This window comes from Balaenoptera ricei, chromosome 10 (genome assembly GCF_028023285.1).
Source record: "Balaenoptera ricei isolate mBalRic1 chromosome 10, mBalRic1.hap2, whole genome shotgun sequence".
Classification (NCBI taxonomy): domain Eukaryota; kingdom Metazoa; phylum Chordata; class Mammalia; order Artiodactyla; family Balaenopteridae; genus Balaenoptera; species Balaenoptera ricei.
In genome coordinates, this window is record NC_082648.1 from 63,349,236 (window position 1) to 63,368,572 (window position 19,337).

General features: G+C 35.3%; 1 protein-coding gene across 1 annotated transcript in view; it reads left to right on the plus strand.

Annotated features, from left to right (window-relative positions):
- The window catches only part of GLIPR1L2 (GLIPR1 like 2), a 41,769-nt gene extending 23,918 nt beyond the window's left edge, over positions 1-17,851 (plus strand). Inside the window, exons 4-8 of the mRNA XM_059937379.1 lie at positions 3,601-3,686; positions 15,409-15,435; positions 15,518-15,696; positions 15,748-15,923; positions 17,755-17,851. Of these exons, the coding sequence (XP_059793362.1) occupies positions 3,601-3,686; positions 15,409-15,435; positions 15,518-15,696; positions 15,748-15,923; positions 17,755-17,851 (565 nt within the window). The remainder of the gene's footprint in view (positions 1-3,600; positions 3,687-15,408; positions 15,436-15,517; positions 15,697-15,747; positions 15,924-17,754) is intronic.
- Positions 17,852-19,337: the final 1,486 nt, after the last annotated feature.

A 19,337-nucleotide genomic window follows, 5' to 3' on the forward strand; every position in this document is an offset into this window, starting at 1 on the left:
GTGAAATTAATGGACAAGTGTGACGGGAGTAAATGAGTTAGCAACCTGGATGGACAGGAGGTTGCAGTCAGTGAGTGGAATGTGTGATTTTGTGAGTTCAGAAGTAGAGCAGATTTAGGAGATAACAAGACGCAGAATGTGGCTACAAAAGTGACAATTATGGAGCATTAGGAAGTTTTATGATGCTGAAGACATCCAATAACATAGAGACCAAGTTATTGGATGAATTATCCATTAGCATATTGTAATCCTCTAGGTCCCAAATTTGTAGACAATGGCACAATTTTGACTAAAAAGCAAAATGGTGAGCCAGATACCAAAGTGAATAAGGAGGCATGATCAGAAGGTAGATGGTATCTTGGGGAGGATTAGAGGATGGTACAACTAAATAATATTAGCCTCAAGGAGCTTTATAGGTGTTTAACTGTGTTCCCTGGTCCTTTAGGTGCAAGATGTGGAAGTGAAGGGAGGAGATGTGACCAACTGATTTTCACAGAAAGTGATATAAAGTGAGGTAGCTTTGCATATACAGGGATAATTTGAGGCAGAAAACAACAGGATCCATACCTTCCTTGACCTAGAATAGGTCCAAGAAGTAGTCATGGAGTTTTGGGCAAAGACAAATATATTAGATGAATCAGAAGAAGAGCCAGATAGAATCTCTAAAAGATAATCTTTGATGCTTATTGCATTGTATTTTTCTCTAGCTTATTGGGATAGATTCTTTAAGTCTACTTCGGAAATCTATAGATGTTTGAATATGAACCAGAAGCCAGCACTGTGATATTTCTCAGTGCCATATGGATGTAGTAAAAGTGAAAAGAGTTACTGTAGGTGGCCTAGTTATTCTGGTTATATAATACGGAAAAATCAATATCTATTTGATGTACTCTGGCCATTGTTCCATGGACAATATACAGACTATATGAGTCTGCACATGGAGAACTTTGAAGAGAAGAATCTATCTACAAATTGTAATTCCTAGATTGTCAATCCATGGAGCTGGATTATCTCCTTCATGAACCAAGTGGCAGGCAATAAAATTTTCCATCACCACCAGAATTGTGTTCTCATTCTGGAACAATGTAGACCTATTATAAAATTTGAATAATGGTTTTCTAATGGACTTTGGGTTGGGCATGGGAATAGTTTACCCATTGGGCTACCCAGGTGACATGTCCTTATCTAGGGCCTGGACACATATCCTATAGGTGGCAATATACTGAAGATATGGCCAGATGCGAGTCTAAGAAAAGTTCCAGAGAACAATGTTCAGAGTCAGGACTTGGTCTCAGCGAACCCCTGGGCTGCTTCTCGGAAAAGGCAAATGCCTAAAGACAGAGAATATCATCTATTTCTTCAGGCACCACCAGGGCAGCTATGAAATTTCAATGGACTTTGCTAGTTGTAGATACTTATCTGTTGTTTCCTCCTAACCCAGCCCAATAATTCCAATTGCAGTTGTGGACTTGTACTGTAGATTCAGACTCAAGTTGCTTTAGGTTAAACTTTTTAGAAACTCAGAACAACAGGAAGATTAACATGAGAGAGTATTAGCTTGCCATTTCTGGCTACCTAATATAAACAGTTTTATAATATTCATATCTTTGAAAAGGAGGGCCCATTGTATTCTAGCACAATGTGAATTTATTTATTTTGATTAATTAATTGATGTATTTATTTATATATTTATTTGCCTTTCCAGAGTTATTCCAGGCCATGGTTATCAGACATTATGGTCATGGGATGATTGGCCTATGCTCCGGGTTTTGGGTTTTTTTTTTTTCACATATTTATTGGAGTATAAATGCTTTACATTGTTGTGTTAGTTTCTGCTGTACAACAAAGTGAATCGGCTATATGTATACATATATCCTCATATCCCCTCCCTCTTGAGCCTCCCTGCCACCCTCCCTATCCCACCCCTCTAGGTGGTCACAAAGTACCAAGCTGATCTCCCCATGCTATGCAGCAGCTTCCCAGTATCCATCCATTTTACATTTGGTAGTGTATATACATCAGTGCTACTCTCTCACTTCATCCCAGCTTCCCCTTCACCCCTGTGCCCTCAAGTCTGTTCTCTACGTCTGCGTCTTTATTCCTGCCCTGCCACTAGGTTCATCAGTACTGCATTTTAAAATTCCATATATATGCATTAGCATACGGTATTTGTTTTTCTCTTTCTGACTTACTTCATTCTGTATGACAGATTCTAGGTCCATCCCCCTCACTACAAATAACTCAATTTCGTTCCTTTTTATGGCTGAGTAATATTCCATTGTATATATGCGCCACATCTTCTTTATCCATTCATCTGTTAATGGACATGTAGGTTGCTTGCTCCAGGTTTTAAAGGCAGTCTGTATAGTGAGTAACTTTTTGCATAGGTACAAGAACAGAGGTCCCCCACCCCAGGGATTTTAGAACAGTATAAGCTCTACTTTTGTGTTGGAGACATCTATTTCAGTGATAAAGAATTAAGGCAGTAAAAGTAAACTACGGTATTAGGTAAAGGTGACTGGATCAATTCTTGGATTTCTTGACGGCTAGTATTCTGGCTGGGATCCAAACAAAATTCATTTCCTTCTTGAAATGGTTTGATTGTGGAACAGTGAAATTAGAGAACGATATATGATCTGCAAATAACAACAGATATCTGTATATCCTTGATGTACTTGAAAGCTTGCCATTTGAGGGTATCAGATACCTTATTGGGTATCGTCAAAAACTTCTGATAAGATATGACTCAGAAATTTGATATTCAGGTTTTTGAATATGTATTTCTAAGGTTTGGCCATTCTTCTAGATGGCCCAGAGTGGCCTAACCAGAGACTTAAATGCCTAATGTTTGTGTTTATAGCTTGCAATTATACACTGAGTAAATAAGCAATCATGTTTAAATAACCACAATTAATGACCCTCTTCTCACTCAAAAATATCTTTTCCCTATCTATCTTCTCTATCTTTCTTATTCAGATGTTTTAAAATATGCTTCCCAATTCATATCTATTTTTGGGCCTCTTTTCCTAACTTACCTCTGGGCAATTGATGTAATAATTTTTTACTTCTCCCCTGTGCTCTGTACAATGGATTAAACCAACTTTGTAAAATCTCATTTACATTTATTTGCTTGTTTATATATTTATGTATTTTTCATGTAGACCTCAAAATAATCCATGCAGCTGGGTATTTGTGACAATAGGCATTTCAGGATTTTGCAAATGTTTCAGAAAACTAATATATCATTTATATATAGCTTTTTATACGTATGTGCCAATCAGGAAGCAATTAGTTATAAAACATTCTATAACATCCATTTTTAAAGGAAAATTTTGATACAAAATAAAAAGAAAGAAGCTCTAAAACTCCCTCATATTTAAATTACAATACTTTAAAATTAATGGGAATTAGTTTCAGAAGAGAGTATTTCTGGGGGAAAAAAAGAAGGGGAAGATTACACCTCCAATTTAAGTACTCCCTTAAGTCCATTTTTAAAATTAAATAGCCTTTATAAATTAACTAAAAATTGGTTAACCATACTATTTAAATAACATAAAATTTGAGACTTTTTCTAACAAAATGTTTTCTGCTTTTTTGTAGAGGAGCTCTGTCAAGAAGTCCTTATCAACGAGGATTAATGTGTTCTCGATGTAGCAGCTATGACAGATGCACAGATTTTCTATGCAGTAAGTTAAAGAAAATAACTGAAACATGAAAAAAATCCATAATGCATTTGATGACAAGAAAAAGAAGTGGTGAACACTAGTCTTTCATTGCCATGTTAATATTGTTCCTTTGTTCAGAATGGTATTGTTATATTATCAAATGTGGTATCAAACGGTATCATCTTTAGATTTTTTTAAACTACACAACCTCTTCTGCCCTCTCTTACTATTATTCCTGCCCCTAAGTTCATACTAGAATCTGAAAGAAGGAATGAGAACTAACAGTTATGCCCTGAAAAAGCTTCTCAGTTAATTCCTGAAATAGCAGCCTGTTTGAGAGTGACTGCTCTAAAGGATGGGGTATTCCAAAACATTCAGAAAGAGGAAAGAAGTAAAGTAGCAAATATTTAATAGCCTTTTATTTTCATTTTTCCCCTAAACATTCAAAAGATAAAAGTAGAAAATATGTTTTATTAAATTTTTCTTTTAGTTTTTCTAAACATGAGAATGTATAATCCAAAAGTATAACTATATCTGGAATATATGATGCTTAGAGGAATGTGGTAGGGGTTAAATTCAGACAGTAAATAAGGGGCATATTAGGCTTTTGTGTTAAAGAAACTAGTGAACAATTTCATTATATGCCACTGCTGGAGTGACTCCACCGTAACATTTCTTCCCTTGATTCATTTGAATCAAGATGCAAAACCTGGCTCTTCCTCTTCGCCTTTTCTTTCTCTTCCTGAAAATATCCAGACCTAAAGCCATTGGGTAGGTCAGAAAGAGGTAGGCATCCACACAGAGGGCCTCCAGATGTGACATGTTAGAACCTAAGCAAGAAGACAAGGGATTCATACATGATGTAGTAGGCATGGGGAAAGAGCCTAAGTAGGGGGAGAACAGTGTCCACATGGTATGGCCTTGTATGGGAAGTTAGAGCCCTCATGGAGTGAGGTGAGTGTACCTGCATGAGGTCAGGCTTGGGGTATAAGATCAGGGTAAAGGGATGTCCATGCAGGAGTGGCTCACTATGTGGTGTCAGAGTCCAAGCAAAGTGAGGATAGAATCCACATGGGGTGGGAAGGAGAAGCCTGACCTAGCGTATCAGAGTCTGAGCAAGTAAGGAAGGCATCCATGGAGGTATGGTCTGGAACTGTGTTGGAGCCCAGGCAGAATGAGGAGAGGATTCACATATAGGGTTGATCTGGAGAGAGGTATTAAAAACTAAACAGGTAAGGGGACATCCATATTTTAGGGCAACCTCACATGAAGTGTCAAAGTCCAAACTAGGTGAGGAAGCCTTTATTGTGGGGGAGGTGGCTTGGCATGGTAGGGGTCAGAGCCCTAGTGGGGTAAGAAAGGAATCCATACATTGGAGAGGTCCAAAGCTAAGTTTCAGAGTCTGAGCAGGGTAGGAGAAGGGTACAAGTGGAGGATCCACCTGTAGGTTGCCAGATTACATGGTGGGCACCAAGTTAAATTTGAATTTCAAAAAAACAAAAAATATTTTTAGTATAAGTATATCCCAAATATTGCATGGGCTATGCTTATGCTTAAAAAAATTTTTGTTGTTTTCTGAAAGTTGAATATAACTAGGCAACCTATATTTTTATTTGCTAAATCTGGTAACTCTACCACCCTAAAGTGGAGTATCAGAGCCCAAGCAGTAAGAACAGGGTACCCATGTCGAGGAGGGAGTAGAAGCAGTGACGGGAGATTAGAAGCATACTGGAGGACGGATCAAATAAGTAAATAGATTAAGGATAATGGAGCCAGTTTTCTCACTGTATTTGTACTCTGTATTTCCATTGTATTTGTACTCAGTGGAGTACAAATATGAACAGGAAGTAAACAAGCATGAATTTTGTGGTGATGATTTGGAATTAGAGGTATTAGAACTTAAGGGTTTCAATAAATATAAATAAACATAGATGTAAATATTTGTATGTGTATGTATCAACATACATATATTCCCTAGCTCTGAGAGAGCCTTGGAACAGTGTCCCCCCGACCCCTAAAGCAATGAGCACAATAGTACTCAGATCTTGGTTTCTAAATTCCAGTCTGCACTAAAGGGAACCAGGGCTCACTGGAGAAAGGTCAGATTCAACGGCTGGGGCAGGAGAAACATAAGATAAGCCAAAGCATCTTTTTATATCTGAAAGCAAGGAAGTGCTCAAAGAGTGATGGAGACATGTAACCAAAAGGACACAGAAGCCATCTTAAAGGGCTCTTACTGGTCAAATCTGGGACAATTTGAGCGCCAAAATAATGATAATAGTAGTCAGTTATAACTCACTGGCTTAAAACAAGAAACTATGATTCATACTGATATAAATTAATAAATGAATAAATTAAAAGTTTGATGAGTAACAGTTTATTTGCATAGTTCGGAAGTAACTCCCCATAGAAATACTTAATTACTAAGGGAAAAGAATAACTTCACAGTGGAGCAGCCTGGCGGACATGACCTTAATAAAATGATCAAAGTGAACATCACCAGCAACAGGAAGTATCAAAACCAAAACCCTGCACCACCTGAGAGAATACAATGAAGAGAGCACATCATCACTTCTGTGGTATTCCTACGAAAGATACAAAACCTAATCCAACCACAAGGAAGCATAAGTCAAAATTGCAGATTTGTTTAAAAAACTGAGGATTTCTCCACAAAATAAGTGGCTTGTTATCTTCACTAGTGTCAAGATCTGAATGTCAAATTGAATGAAGAACTGTCCCAGACTGATGAAAATAAAGAAATAGAAAACTAAAGTTATTGAGGTATGAATAATATGAAGAAAGGAAGCTACGGGAAATATGCAATTGGCTCAGTTTCTATCATTAGTAGCTTTAAATACGTATTTAACATCTGAGCAGATAAGACTAGTAAACTTCAGTTGCAGATTGGGGCTGTATTTCAGAATCATTAACATATGGATAAGACTGAAAATGTGAAGAAGGAAGAACATACTCAGGTACAACTCACCCAAATAAAAATAGACAGAAGAATGGTATACCAAGAATAGAATCCTAGGAAAAAAAGAGGGACAAGGAGAAGAGGGAGTCCTAGTGTACCCTTTCTTCTTTTTTAAAAAAATAAATTTATTTGTTTGTTTATTTGTTTATTTATTTTTGGTTGTGTTGGGTCTTCGTTGCTGCCCGCGTTCTTTCTCTACTTGCGGCGAGCGGGGGCTACTCTTTGTTGCAGTTTGCGGGCTTTTCATTGCGGTGGCTTCTCTTGTTGCGGAGCACGGGATCTAGAGTGTGCGCGGGCTCAGTAGTTGTGGCGTGTGGGCTCAGTAGTTGAGGCACGCGGGCTCTAGGGCGCACAGGCTTCATTAGTTGTGGCTCGTGGGCTCTAGAGTGCAGGCTCAGTAGTTGTGGCACAGGGGCTTAGTTGCTCCGTGGCATGTGGGATCTTCCCGGACCAGGGCTCGAACCCGTGTCCCCTGCATTGGCAGGTGGATTCTTAACCACTGCGCCACCAGGGAAGCCCCCTAGTGTACCCTTTCATTAAAGTGTGCTCATTGAATTGGCAATATGAAGATCATTAGGGACCTGAAAGTAGTTTCAGAGGAATAGTAGGGTAGCAACCAGATTTCTATGGATTGAAAGTGAATGGAAAGTGAGAAAATAGAAATATCTAGGACAATATCACTCTGTCAAAAGTCTTGGCTGAGGAATTCCCAGTTTAAAATAGCATCTTACTAGTAGGTTCCACCAAAGCTTCTCCTAATTCTCCATTAAAATGCCAGTAAAAACTCTTTCATTTAGCTAATCAACAAATATTTAGTCAGTGATAACTATGTGCCAGACATTGCACCATGCAGGGGGTGTAAAACGATAAGGAGAGAGACATACTTTCTGCCCTCTTTGAACTTACAGTCTAGCTAGGAAGATAGGCATTTAAAATAAGACATAATATTACAAAATATAAAACTATCATTTAAATTTATTTATTTATTTATTTAAACTTCTATGAATTTTAATATATGTATAGATTCAAATTATCACCACTCCAATCAGATAGAGAACAGTTTCATTATGCCAAAAAAGTACTCCTTTGTGTTGTCCCTTTATAGTCACACCTTCCTTCCACTCCTAATTCTGGCAGCCTCCAAGCTGTTCTTCACCATTTTAGTTTTGTCTTTTTGAAAATGTCATATAAATGGAATCATATAGTTTGTAACTTTGAAGACTGGCTTCTTTTGTTCTCATGATCCTTGGAGATTCATCCACGTTATTGTATACATTAATACTTCATTCTTTCTTTGCTGAGTAGTAAGTATTCCATTACATGGATGTACCACAGTTTGTTGTTCTTCATTCACTGAAGGACATCTGGGTTGTTTACAGTTCTTGGCAATTGTGAACAGAGCTCCTATAAACATTTGTGTATAGATTTTTGTGTGGATATATTTTTATTTCCCTAGGGTAAATACCCAGAAGTGAGATTACTGGGTCATAATGGTAAATATGTGTTGAACATTATAGGTAAATACCAAATTTGTTTCCTGAGTTGAATACCATTTCTCATCCCCACCAGCAATGTATGGGAATTCCAGTTGCTTTGTTTTTTCATGAGCACTTGGTATTGTCAGTATGTTTTATTTTAGTCATTCTAATTGGTGTGTAGTGGTATCTCATCTTGGTTTTAATTTGTATGCCGCTAATGGCTACTAATGTGGAACATCTTTTCAAGTGGTATTTTCCCTCATTATGTCATCTTTGGTGAAGTGTCTATTCAAATCCTTTGCCCATTTTTTAGTTGGATTGTTTATCTTGAGTTTTGAGAGTTCTTTATATATTATAGGTGTAAATCCTTTGATTGATATATAATTTGAAAACATTTTCTCCCATTCCATATCTTGTCTTTTCATTCTCTTGACAGTGTCTTTCATGAAGCAAATGTTTTAATTATAAAGTCCAACTTATCAATTTTTTTTCTTTTACAAATTGTTCTTTTGTTTTCATGCCTAAGAACACTTCACCTAACCTCAAATATTTTCTCTTATGTTTTCTTCTAATAGTTTTACAGTTTTACATTTAGATCTATGATCTATTTTAAGTTAATTTTTGAACAAGATGTGAGGTTTATGCTGAAGTTCTTTGATTGATTGATTGATTGCACTTGGAAGACCAAGTATTCCATCACCAGTTGTGGAAAACACTATCCTTTCACCATTGAATCACTTTTGCACTTTTGTCAAAAATCAGTTGAGCTTATTTGTGTGTTGTCTATTCTGTTCCATTGATTTATGAGTCTATCCCTCTACCAATCCACACTGTTTTGATTAATGTAGCTATATAATAGGCCCTTAATATCAGGTAAAGTGATTCCTCCTACTTTAATTTTAAAATATGGTTTTAAAATGCCTGGCCTTTCCATATAAGTTTTAGAATAAGCTTGTCTTTGTCTATAAAAAGTCTTTCTGGGATTTTGATAGAAAATGCATTAAATCTATAGATCAATCTGGAGAGAATGGACATTGACTATACCGAGTCTGCCAATGCATAAACACAATTTGTTTCTGCATTTTGGGGGAGAAACATTTTGAGTTCTTTTATCAATGTTTTGTGATTTTCAGAATATATATTCTGTACATATTTTGTTAGAGTTATCTCTAAGTGTTTCATTTTTTTTGAGCTGTTGTAAATAGTATTTTTAAACGTTTTGGTTATCTTTCTGTTACTGATTTCTAGTTTGATTCCATTTTAGTCAGAGAACATACTGTATATGGATATCAGTTCTTTTAAATTTTTGAGGTTTGTTTTTTTCACCTAAGATACATTCTACCTTGGTATATATTCTATGGGTGCTTTAAAAAGAATGTATTTCTGCTATTTATGTGTTCCAAAAAATGTTAATTTGATTCTGTAGGTTGATGGTGTTGAACGTCTATATCCCTAATGATTTTCTACCTAGTTATCCTATCAATTTTTAAGAGAAGGATGTTGAAGTTTCTGGCTATAATTGTAGATTTTGCTATTTTTCCTTTTAGTTCTGTCAGGTTTTTTTGTTTGTTTGTTTTTGTTTTTTCATGTGTGTTGAAACTCTGTTGTTAGGTGCACGTACAATTAGAATTATTATACTTTCTTGGTGAATTGACCATTTTGTCAATAAGTGATGTCCCTCTTGGGGCATTGGATGAAGGTAGTCAAAACGTACAAACTTTCAGTTATAAGATAAATAAGTACTGGGATGTAATATACAAGATGATAAATATAATTAACACTGCTGTATGTTATATCTGAAAGTTATTAAGAGAGTAAATCCTAAGAGTTCTCATCACAAGGAAAAAAATTTTTCTTTTTTTTTACTTTGTATCTATATGAGATGATGGATATTCACTAAACTTACTGTGGTAATCATTTCAAGCTGTATATGAGTCAAATCATTATGCTGTATACCTTAAACTTATACAGCATTAATAAAACTGGACAGAAAAAAAGTAATGTCCCTCTTTAATCCCAGCAATTTCCTTTACACTGAAGTCTATTTTATCTATGTAAATATAGGCACTTCAGCTTTCTGTTCATTTATGCTTATTTTTAAACTGCCTATATTTCATATAGACAGCATGTAGTTGGGTCATGTTTTTTAATCCATTCTGACAATCTCTGTTTTAATTGGTGTGTTTAGACCACTTACATTTAATAAAATTATTACAATGATTGGATTTAGGTCTGCCATTTTATTTGTTCTCTGTTTTTTCCCTCTATTTTTTATTGCTGTTTCCCTTTTATGCCTTCTTTTGTGTTATTTAAACATTTTTCAGTGTTTCATCTAATTTGTCTATTTTGGTTTCAACCTATCTCTTTGTATAATTTTTTCAGTTGTTGTCCTAGGGATAACAACATGCATACTTAACTTTTCACAGTCTATTTAGAATCAATATTTTACCACTTCATTTAGAATGTGGAAACCTTACCACCATATAAATCCCTTTACCTTACCCCATAGTTATTTACATATTAAATCTACATACATTGAAAATGCCATCAATGTTATACTTTTTGTTTTCAACTCTCAAATATATTTTAAATAATTCAAGAGGAACAGAATAGTCTATTATATTTACCCAGATAGTCTATTATTTTTATCATTTTGTGGCTCTCCCTTCAATTCCTGATAGTGCAGGTTTTCTTCTGGTATCATTTACCCTCAATATGAAGAATGTACTTTAGTAATTCTTTTAGAGAAAGTTTCCTGGCCACAAATTCCCTTAGGGTTCCCTCATTTAAAAATGTCTATATTTCTTCATTTCTGAAGGTTATTTTTGCTGGATATAGAATTGTTTTCTTGACAGTTCTTTCCTTCCAGCACTTCAAAAATATTGTAGCAGCCACTCCCTTCTGGCCTCTCTGGTTTCTGATGAGAAATCCAGTCATTTAACTCTTTCTTGCTTTATAGGTAATGTTATTTTCCTCTGACTCCTTTCAAGATTTTATTTTATTTTTTTGTCTTTAACTTTCAGCAGTTTTATTTTAATGTGTCTGAGCATGGATTTCATTGGGCTTATTCTGTTTGATGTGTGCTCAACTTCTTGAATCTGTAGGTTTATATCTTTTTCCAAACTTCAGAAGTTTTCAGCCATTATTTTCTTATTTTTTTTTTTTTTCACCATCACACTCTTTCTCTTCTCCTTCTGGAACTCTGATGACATGAATATTAGACTTTTTGTTGTCCCACAGTTTCCCTGGGACTCTCTTCATTTTTTAATCTTCATTCTCTCAGATTGGATCATTTCTGTTGATCTATTGTCTTTAAGTTCACAGACTCTTTCCTTTGTCATCTCTATTTTGCTATTGAGTGCTTCCAGTGAGTTGTTTTGGTTTTGCTTTTTTGGTGAGACCTGAAAGCAGAAAACCCAGCCAAGTCATGCTGGGACTCCTGACCACACAAACTGTGAGGTAATAAATGTGTGTCATCCTAAGTTTGTGGTATTTTGTTACACAGCATAGAAAATAAATGATACTGAAAGAAAAAAAAACTGATACATGATCTATACAAAAAAGACTCAAAGAAAAATAGAAAAATGAACAAACAAGTGGCAAAATAATACTGCCATCAATCTCCAGAACATCCTGCCATGGAACAGACAGGAAATGAGAACAGATATACCATCTTCAAAATAATCTTAATAAAGAACCTTAAAACACGAGATCAAAGCAAAGACACAAAGATCAAGAAAGATATGGCAAGATAACAGAAGATAAAACCACTGGCATACCACAGGAAAAACACGGGGAAAGAAAGGTAAAATAATTACAGAAGTAAATATCACATTGAAAACAGCACAAGGAACCAAAAATGCTGGAAAACACAGTAAATGCAAGCAAGGAATTTAAAAGATTAAAGAGAAAACTATAAATATGCACTGATAATCAGATTTAACACATGAATAATTAGAGGCCCTGAAGAACAGAACCAAATTAATAGAACAGAAAATAAAGCTATAGCTAAATATATAGATATTTAAAGAAATAAAACCTTCAGAAATAGAAATTCTCGAATGTGCATACTATGGAATGTAAACGGGGGTGGCCACTATGGAAAATAGTATGGAGGTTCCTCCAAAATTAAAAATACAACTACCATATGATCCAGCAATTCCACTTCTGGGTATTTATCCAAAGAAAATGAAAACACTAACTAAAAAAGATTAATATACTCGCATGTTTATTGTAGCATTATTTAGAATAGCCAAGATATGGAAACAACCTAAGTGTCCATTAGTGGATAAATGGATAAAGAAAATATGACATATATATATATATATATATATATATATATATATATATATATATATAAAATGCAATATTATTTGTCCATGAAAAAGAAGGAAATCTTGTCATTTGTGACAACATGGATGGACTTTGAGGGCATTATTCTAAGTGAAACAAGTCAAACAGAGAAAGACACGTACCATATGGACTCACTTGTATATGGAATTAAAAACAAACAAACAAACAAACAAGCCAAGCTCATAGATACAGAGAATGGATTTGTGGTTGCCACAGGTGGGTGGATGAAATGGGTGAAGGAGGTTGAAAGTACAAACTTCCACTTCCAGTTATAAAATAAATAAGTCATAGGGATGTAATGCACAGGATGGTGACTAGTTAATAATACTGTATTACATATTTGAAAGTTGCTAAGAAAGTAGCTCCTAAAAGTTCTCATCACAAGAAAAAAAGATTTTGTAACTATGTATAATGACAGATATAAAATGGACTTATTGTGGTGATCATGTCACAAAATATACAAATATTGAATCATTATGTTGTGCACCTGAAACTAATATAATGTTTTATGTCAATTATACTTCAATTTTAAATAAAATAAAATAAAAAACCTTGTAAAGAAAAAAAAGTGTATACTATGTGCCAGGAAAATGTGACACAAAGTAGTCACCATCTAGACATCCCCGGGTAAGTTAGAAGAAAAAAAAAAGAATCCTTTAAGCATCTAAGCAAAAATGTAAAATCATTTATTAGAGAGTTTAACAGTCAGTTGAATCAGAAAAACAGCCACTGTAAGTATTCTGACAATACAGTGTTTAGAGTAGGAAATATAACTTATATGAATGTTCTAGGGTAGTGAAGATCAGAGAAGTTGCCATGAAAAAAGCAGAGGAAGCATCGTCAAAAGGTCAGGGAAGCAGACACTGAAGACCTCTTAGCCTGGAGCACCAAATAGGTGGTTCTCAAAAGCTTACCAGGAAATTGCTGCAATTCTCAGGAATCTTTGAGAAAGCTCCCACAAACTGCCTCAGTGTTCAGCAGCAAAGAAAATAGTCTTCCATTCTACCAAAGAGGTAACTGTGAATCTCACATCCATTGAATTCTCTGGCCAACAACCACCTCTGAAGAATAATGGTCTTCTTTTAAATAATCCAAATTTCACTAGCAGTCCTGTGTTTGGCAAACTCTAACCTGAAGCTATACAGAGAAAGGAATTCACAGAAAGATAGTTAGGTCCATTTTCAGCTCTACAATACAAAATCGACTTTACACTGGTATGATAGTAATGCCACATTGGCAATTGACAGTCCTGCATAGAAGAGAAAAATTCAGGCTGGCCTCAAACTTCTCTACAATAACAATCAATGCTAAGAGTCAGCAGAGTGATGCCTATATTGTCCTTAATACAAGAAATGTCAACCAAGAATTTATAAACAGCCCAAACTTATTATTCACATATAAGCAATTAGACCAATATTGTGGATACATTCAGTAACTTGTGGTATATAGTTCTCATGAGCACTTCTTCAATAAACTACTAGAAGATGACTTTCACCAAAAAGATAAATGGAAAAGCAAAAAGCTGCACTGAAAGAACTGTCCTTAAGCATTGAATCTTAACTGATAGACAAAGACTAAAACAAACCTGAAGGTTATAATTATAAAACAAACTGTACAGGTAATAAATTCTGGTTATATATATATATATATATATATATATGTATATATATATGTATATATATATAGAGAGAGAGAGAGAGTATACACATAATATATAATATACATAAAATTCATAAAACTTGGGAGGAGAAGAGAGAGGAAGAAAAAATGTGCTTAATTTCATCACCTTTTATAGCCAGGAGCCAAAAGATATTATTTAAATCTGATAAATCAAACAATAGAGATGTAAGTAAATTTAAATGTATTTAAATATGTAATCAAGTACAAAAGTAAAGGAAGAATGTAATGAATGAAATTTAGTGATGAGAACTGAAGATGAAAAGAAGAAATGTACTAATTACATCATTGCTCATACTAAGCAATAAATGGGTATAGATACACAGAATGAAGTAGAGAAAATACAGACTGTATGGTAAAAGATTTTTTTTTAAGGAGCTCTGAAATAGAAATTATTTTGTAAAATATGAAGTAATAAATAGCCAAGCACAAAATGCTAAAATAACTTCAAAGATCCACCAGAAGTTCATTTCATCTCCAAGGTGCCTGAGGAGTGATTTCTAAATTTTCCTCTAAGGGTACCATCATTGCAAGACAAAGCCCTGGTTGACATTGGGCTCTCTATGGGTGAGACTGCATTTATTCTCCCACTCTCCTTTCTAGTGGAATCTGGGAATGATTGTTTGACCTTCTCTGCCCAGGTAAGCAGAGGAAGGGAAATTTATTTCCTGAAAAGTATGATAGCATTGGGCTAGATAGCAAAAACAAGGAATACCAGGCTCTATAGTTAACCTTGCCATCTAGGAAATGAAGAGCAACTGAAAGCTTCTGAAAATAAGAATTAAATGAGTAAAGTGAGTAGATTCAGAAAATTAATTTTGAATGATCTTGGGGGGAAGTGGCGAGAAGAGAGATAAAAATAAGAGATGTTCTAACAAGACATTGTAAATTAACTATACTTCATTTTTTGAAAAAGAGAGATGTAGAATTCTAGAATGTCGAAGATGGAACAATCTTTTAAAGGCAGGAGTGGAGTGGCTTATATAAGTTGACAGGATTTAGAGACAGAATTAGTACTAGAATCCACACCTCTTCCTCCTATACTTCCGTGCTCTTTCTGGCAGACCAGGAGGACTTTTACTAAAAGAAAATATGTTGTACTTTACAATTGGCTACTGGTTGAAAGGAAGACATCAAAGATGAGAGCATGGTGCCTGAAAACTAGAAGAATGATATTATTATTGTTGGGAAACATATCTAATATTCTAGGAAAAGAAGAAATTTTATGTAACTTTATGAACCTTCTTTTTCTCTCTAGGTAACGCAGATCGTGACCAAGCCATATGTATGTATTGTTGTCCTTTATTTCTTGAACGATTTCACTACTTTATGTGAAATCCAGCTTTCAATTACTTCTTTATTTACAGATTACCGATTTTGGTATCCAAGATGGGAAGTACCCCGGCCAATTGTGTGTGATCCACTGTGCATACTTATTTTATTTCTGAGAATGCTGTGTTTTTCACTAAGTGCCACAATTGTTTTGATAGTACAGTCTCATTTTCCAAATATATTATTGGAAGAAGAGATGGTTTTTATCCCTGAGGTAACTGGGCCAGCAAAGGAGGAGGAAGAGGTAGAGAAAGAGGAAGAGGAGGAGGAAGAGGAGGGGGAGGGGGAGGAGGAGGGGGAGGGAGAGGAGGAGGGGGAGGGGGAGGAGGAGGGGGAGGGGGAGGAGGAGCAGGAGGAGGAGGGGGAGGAGGAGGGGGAGGAGGAGGAGGAGGAGGACAGGAAAAAAGAGGAAGAGGAAAAGGTGGAGGAGGAGGTGAAGGGGTAAGATTTACCACTATCATAGGACAAAAATGTAATACAAAAAAGGCAAAACAAATAAAATAAAAAACACTGAAAAAAAACCCCACTGAGCTTTAACAAAAAACAATATGCACAAACCACAATTGCAACACTTTTTATTCCCTTCTCTTTCCCATATTTATTCAACACATTTAAATTTGAAAAACAAAGAAACAAACAAAAAAAAAACATGTATTTTATAGTAAGTACTGTAAGACAAGTTCTTGGACACTAAGAACAAATAAAGATGCAATGACAGAAATACTAAAAACAGATTTGACCAGTCTAATTAATCTTAAGATTTCACTATGTTATTCTGATAAAGAATGAAATTTCCACTTTCTAAATATGTTTCTATCTCTGTGTTTTAAGTATTTTTAAATGGGTTAAAAAAATTCTTGAGTATTAAATAAGATTATACATGTAAGGTGCTTAGGACCATTCCAAGTTCAGGACAACCATTTGATAACTTTTGATTTTGTTGTTTTTATCATTCCTATATCACAGTTGTTATTGGTGGTGATGATGGTGGTGATATTTTCCATGTGTTATCAAGGCTTCTAATACCATTATTTATCTTTGTAGTATATGTGTTTTGGAACGGCTTAAGTGGTATTTGTACATGCTGTTAGGAGACAAATTTATTATTGCTACTTCATGTTCAATATTTCATTAAAGCCTTGCTGTAATTCTTTACTAGGCTATGCAATTTTTTGACACCAAGGGCTAATAAATGTCAAAAGTTTAATTATTTGTGATTGAGCAATCTGGCTGCTTCCAAATTTATGTTATAAAATAAAATAAAATATTTTAAATAGTTATTTACTTATAGTTATTCAATATCTATAGTAAAAGTTCATAAATTAGTAATATAAATTAACTACATACCACTTGTAGTACTAATAAGTGAACTGAGTAAAAATGCGTAACATAAGCAAAATACATCAAATGGTATAAACTTGATGTTTATTAACTGTATTATATCAAAAGCCTGCTCTTAAATGGGACAGCATGAGAATTATATAAAAAAACAATGAACTATCCTCTTGTATTTGATAGTTTCTGGTTTTTTGTTTGTTTGTTTTCACTTGCTTTGTTTTGTTTTTCAAGAGCTCTGAGATAGATATAGATATAGATATAGATATAGATATATAAAATTTCCATGAAGTCAGCCTCTTTTCTACCCAGCCTCCTGAGATAAAGCCTGAGGTAGAGAAAAGGGCTGGTTCTCTACAGTGATTTTATTTATTATTATTATCTTATATTTGTGTGTCATTTCATAGCTTCCAAAGTGCTTTCACATAATTATTTAATACTCAAAGCCACTCTGTGGAGTTGGTATTGCTTCCACTTTTAAACTGAGAAAACTGATTTTGCATTTGCAAAGTGGTTCAGTCTAGGACTGAGAACAAATTACTTTCTGAACATTCTGATGCATTTATAAGCATAAATTCCTCACCATACCATGTTCTATTCCCACTGTGACAAACCTTGCTTGGTATCTATAATCTGACTCCTACTCCTCTACATCTACTCTTCTCCATGTTCTCTGGTGATTTCATGGAATATGATTGCTACAGGCCAGTGGTTCTTAACTGGGGGCAATTTTGCCACCTCTCCACCAGTGACATTTGGCAGTGTTTGGGAACATTTTTGATTGCCACAACCAGGAAGGTGCTGCTGTTGTCTAGTGGGTAGAGGTCAGAAATGCTGCTAAACATCCTGAAGTGCACAGGACAGCCCTCACAACAAAGAATGATCTGGTCCAAAATGCCAATAGTGTCATTTTGTTTTTGTGATTCTGTCTCCCTAGTTTGGGTGATGGTCCACTGACCACAGCTGGGCCCAGTCATGGTGTTTGGCTTGGGGATCCAGACAGACATTCGAGGCAGGTCCTCCTTGGTGGCTAAAATTTTAATATGTGAAGCTCTGAGGCTATGTAGCATACCGCATGGAAAGAAAGAATGAAGTCCAAACACAGAGAGAAGCAGTGAAAGACTGTTTGTTGTCTCTGATACCTAGTTTCATCCCAACATTTCACATGAACTGTTTTGTTTTGATTTTTCAGAATATATCCTAATTCCATCCAGTAAGTTTTCCTCTTTTCTTAGGTTATTTTGAATTTAATTCCTCTGATTCAACTGAAGGACATTCGTACTACAAATTTATTTTAACTAAAATTTTCATTATTCTGAAACAGCATGAACAAAAACTCAATTTATAGATGTTCTTCATATCATCATGTGGTCAAAGGAACAGTTTCTTCTAAAGTTTTATTTCCCAAATCTTTGTTTTTGGTATCATCTCTAGCTCTCGTAGAACCACACACCCTATGTGCTTAGAATACTTGTTTTTATCTTTATTACACAAGTCACAGGTGGACTCCTTCAGCTAGATCAAGGGATTATTTGTATGAATCCCAGAGGTGTCTGGGAAAATTTTTCCATGGCACTGAGTTCAGGAATGTACTTTAACCAGGATATTCTAGCATAGATAGGCTGGGGTAATAGATGAGCATTTGCTTAATTCCTTAAAGTACTGTGTATTCTATTCTGCATTGTATAACTGAGAATATAGAAATGCTCCTGGCCCTGGTAAGGTGATCTCCAGAAAGTGTCTATACTACATTATGTGCAGGTTCGCCCTGGTATATGACTAGGCCAGAAGAAGACAGATATGCTTCTAGCCCTTCAGTCATTTACATTTTAACCTCTGCAACCATACATCTGCTGATGAGGTGTAGTACTAGGAAGTTTGCACTCTTTGGTGCTGGAGAATGTTGCTACTCTCTGCCATATATCCTGACATCCTTTTGTGTCCTTTACATGAGTAAAAACTGTTTGATGTTCTCAAGTGTTTATGCCTTGTTTATCCATCAATCCATTTACATTGTTATTGTAGCAGTTGTGCAGAATGGAAATGACACAAAGACTCCATATCCAATGTGGATAAATCTCTGTAGGGAAAACTTTCGGATAATAAAGGGGACAGAGATGATACCATGTGATACCATGTTGGTTTTCTATTTGCCTTTGATTTAGCTAAGGGCTGGAAAAAAAGTGTGAAAGAATCAGTATTCTTTGTCAATAAATATTGACAAAATGTTAGTGATCCAATGCTATCTTGAGTCCTCCATTTAAATGGTCAAAGATCAGTTTGTTATTCCTTAAAACCAGATAAAAGTGAAGATAGTTGGGTTTGCTATAGGTTCCTCAGTCTCCCTTAGCAATGGACTACAGTGCTGTGTGGTAATAGACACTACACAAAGGGAGTCTGGGGAAGAGCAGGACGTTTACAAGGAACAACACACAGCAATGGGGGGAGGAACTACAGTCACAGGGCTTGATGACTCTAGACGTGGTAGGACCTGCAATTATTTATTATAACCATGAACCC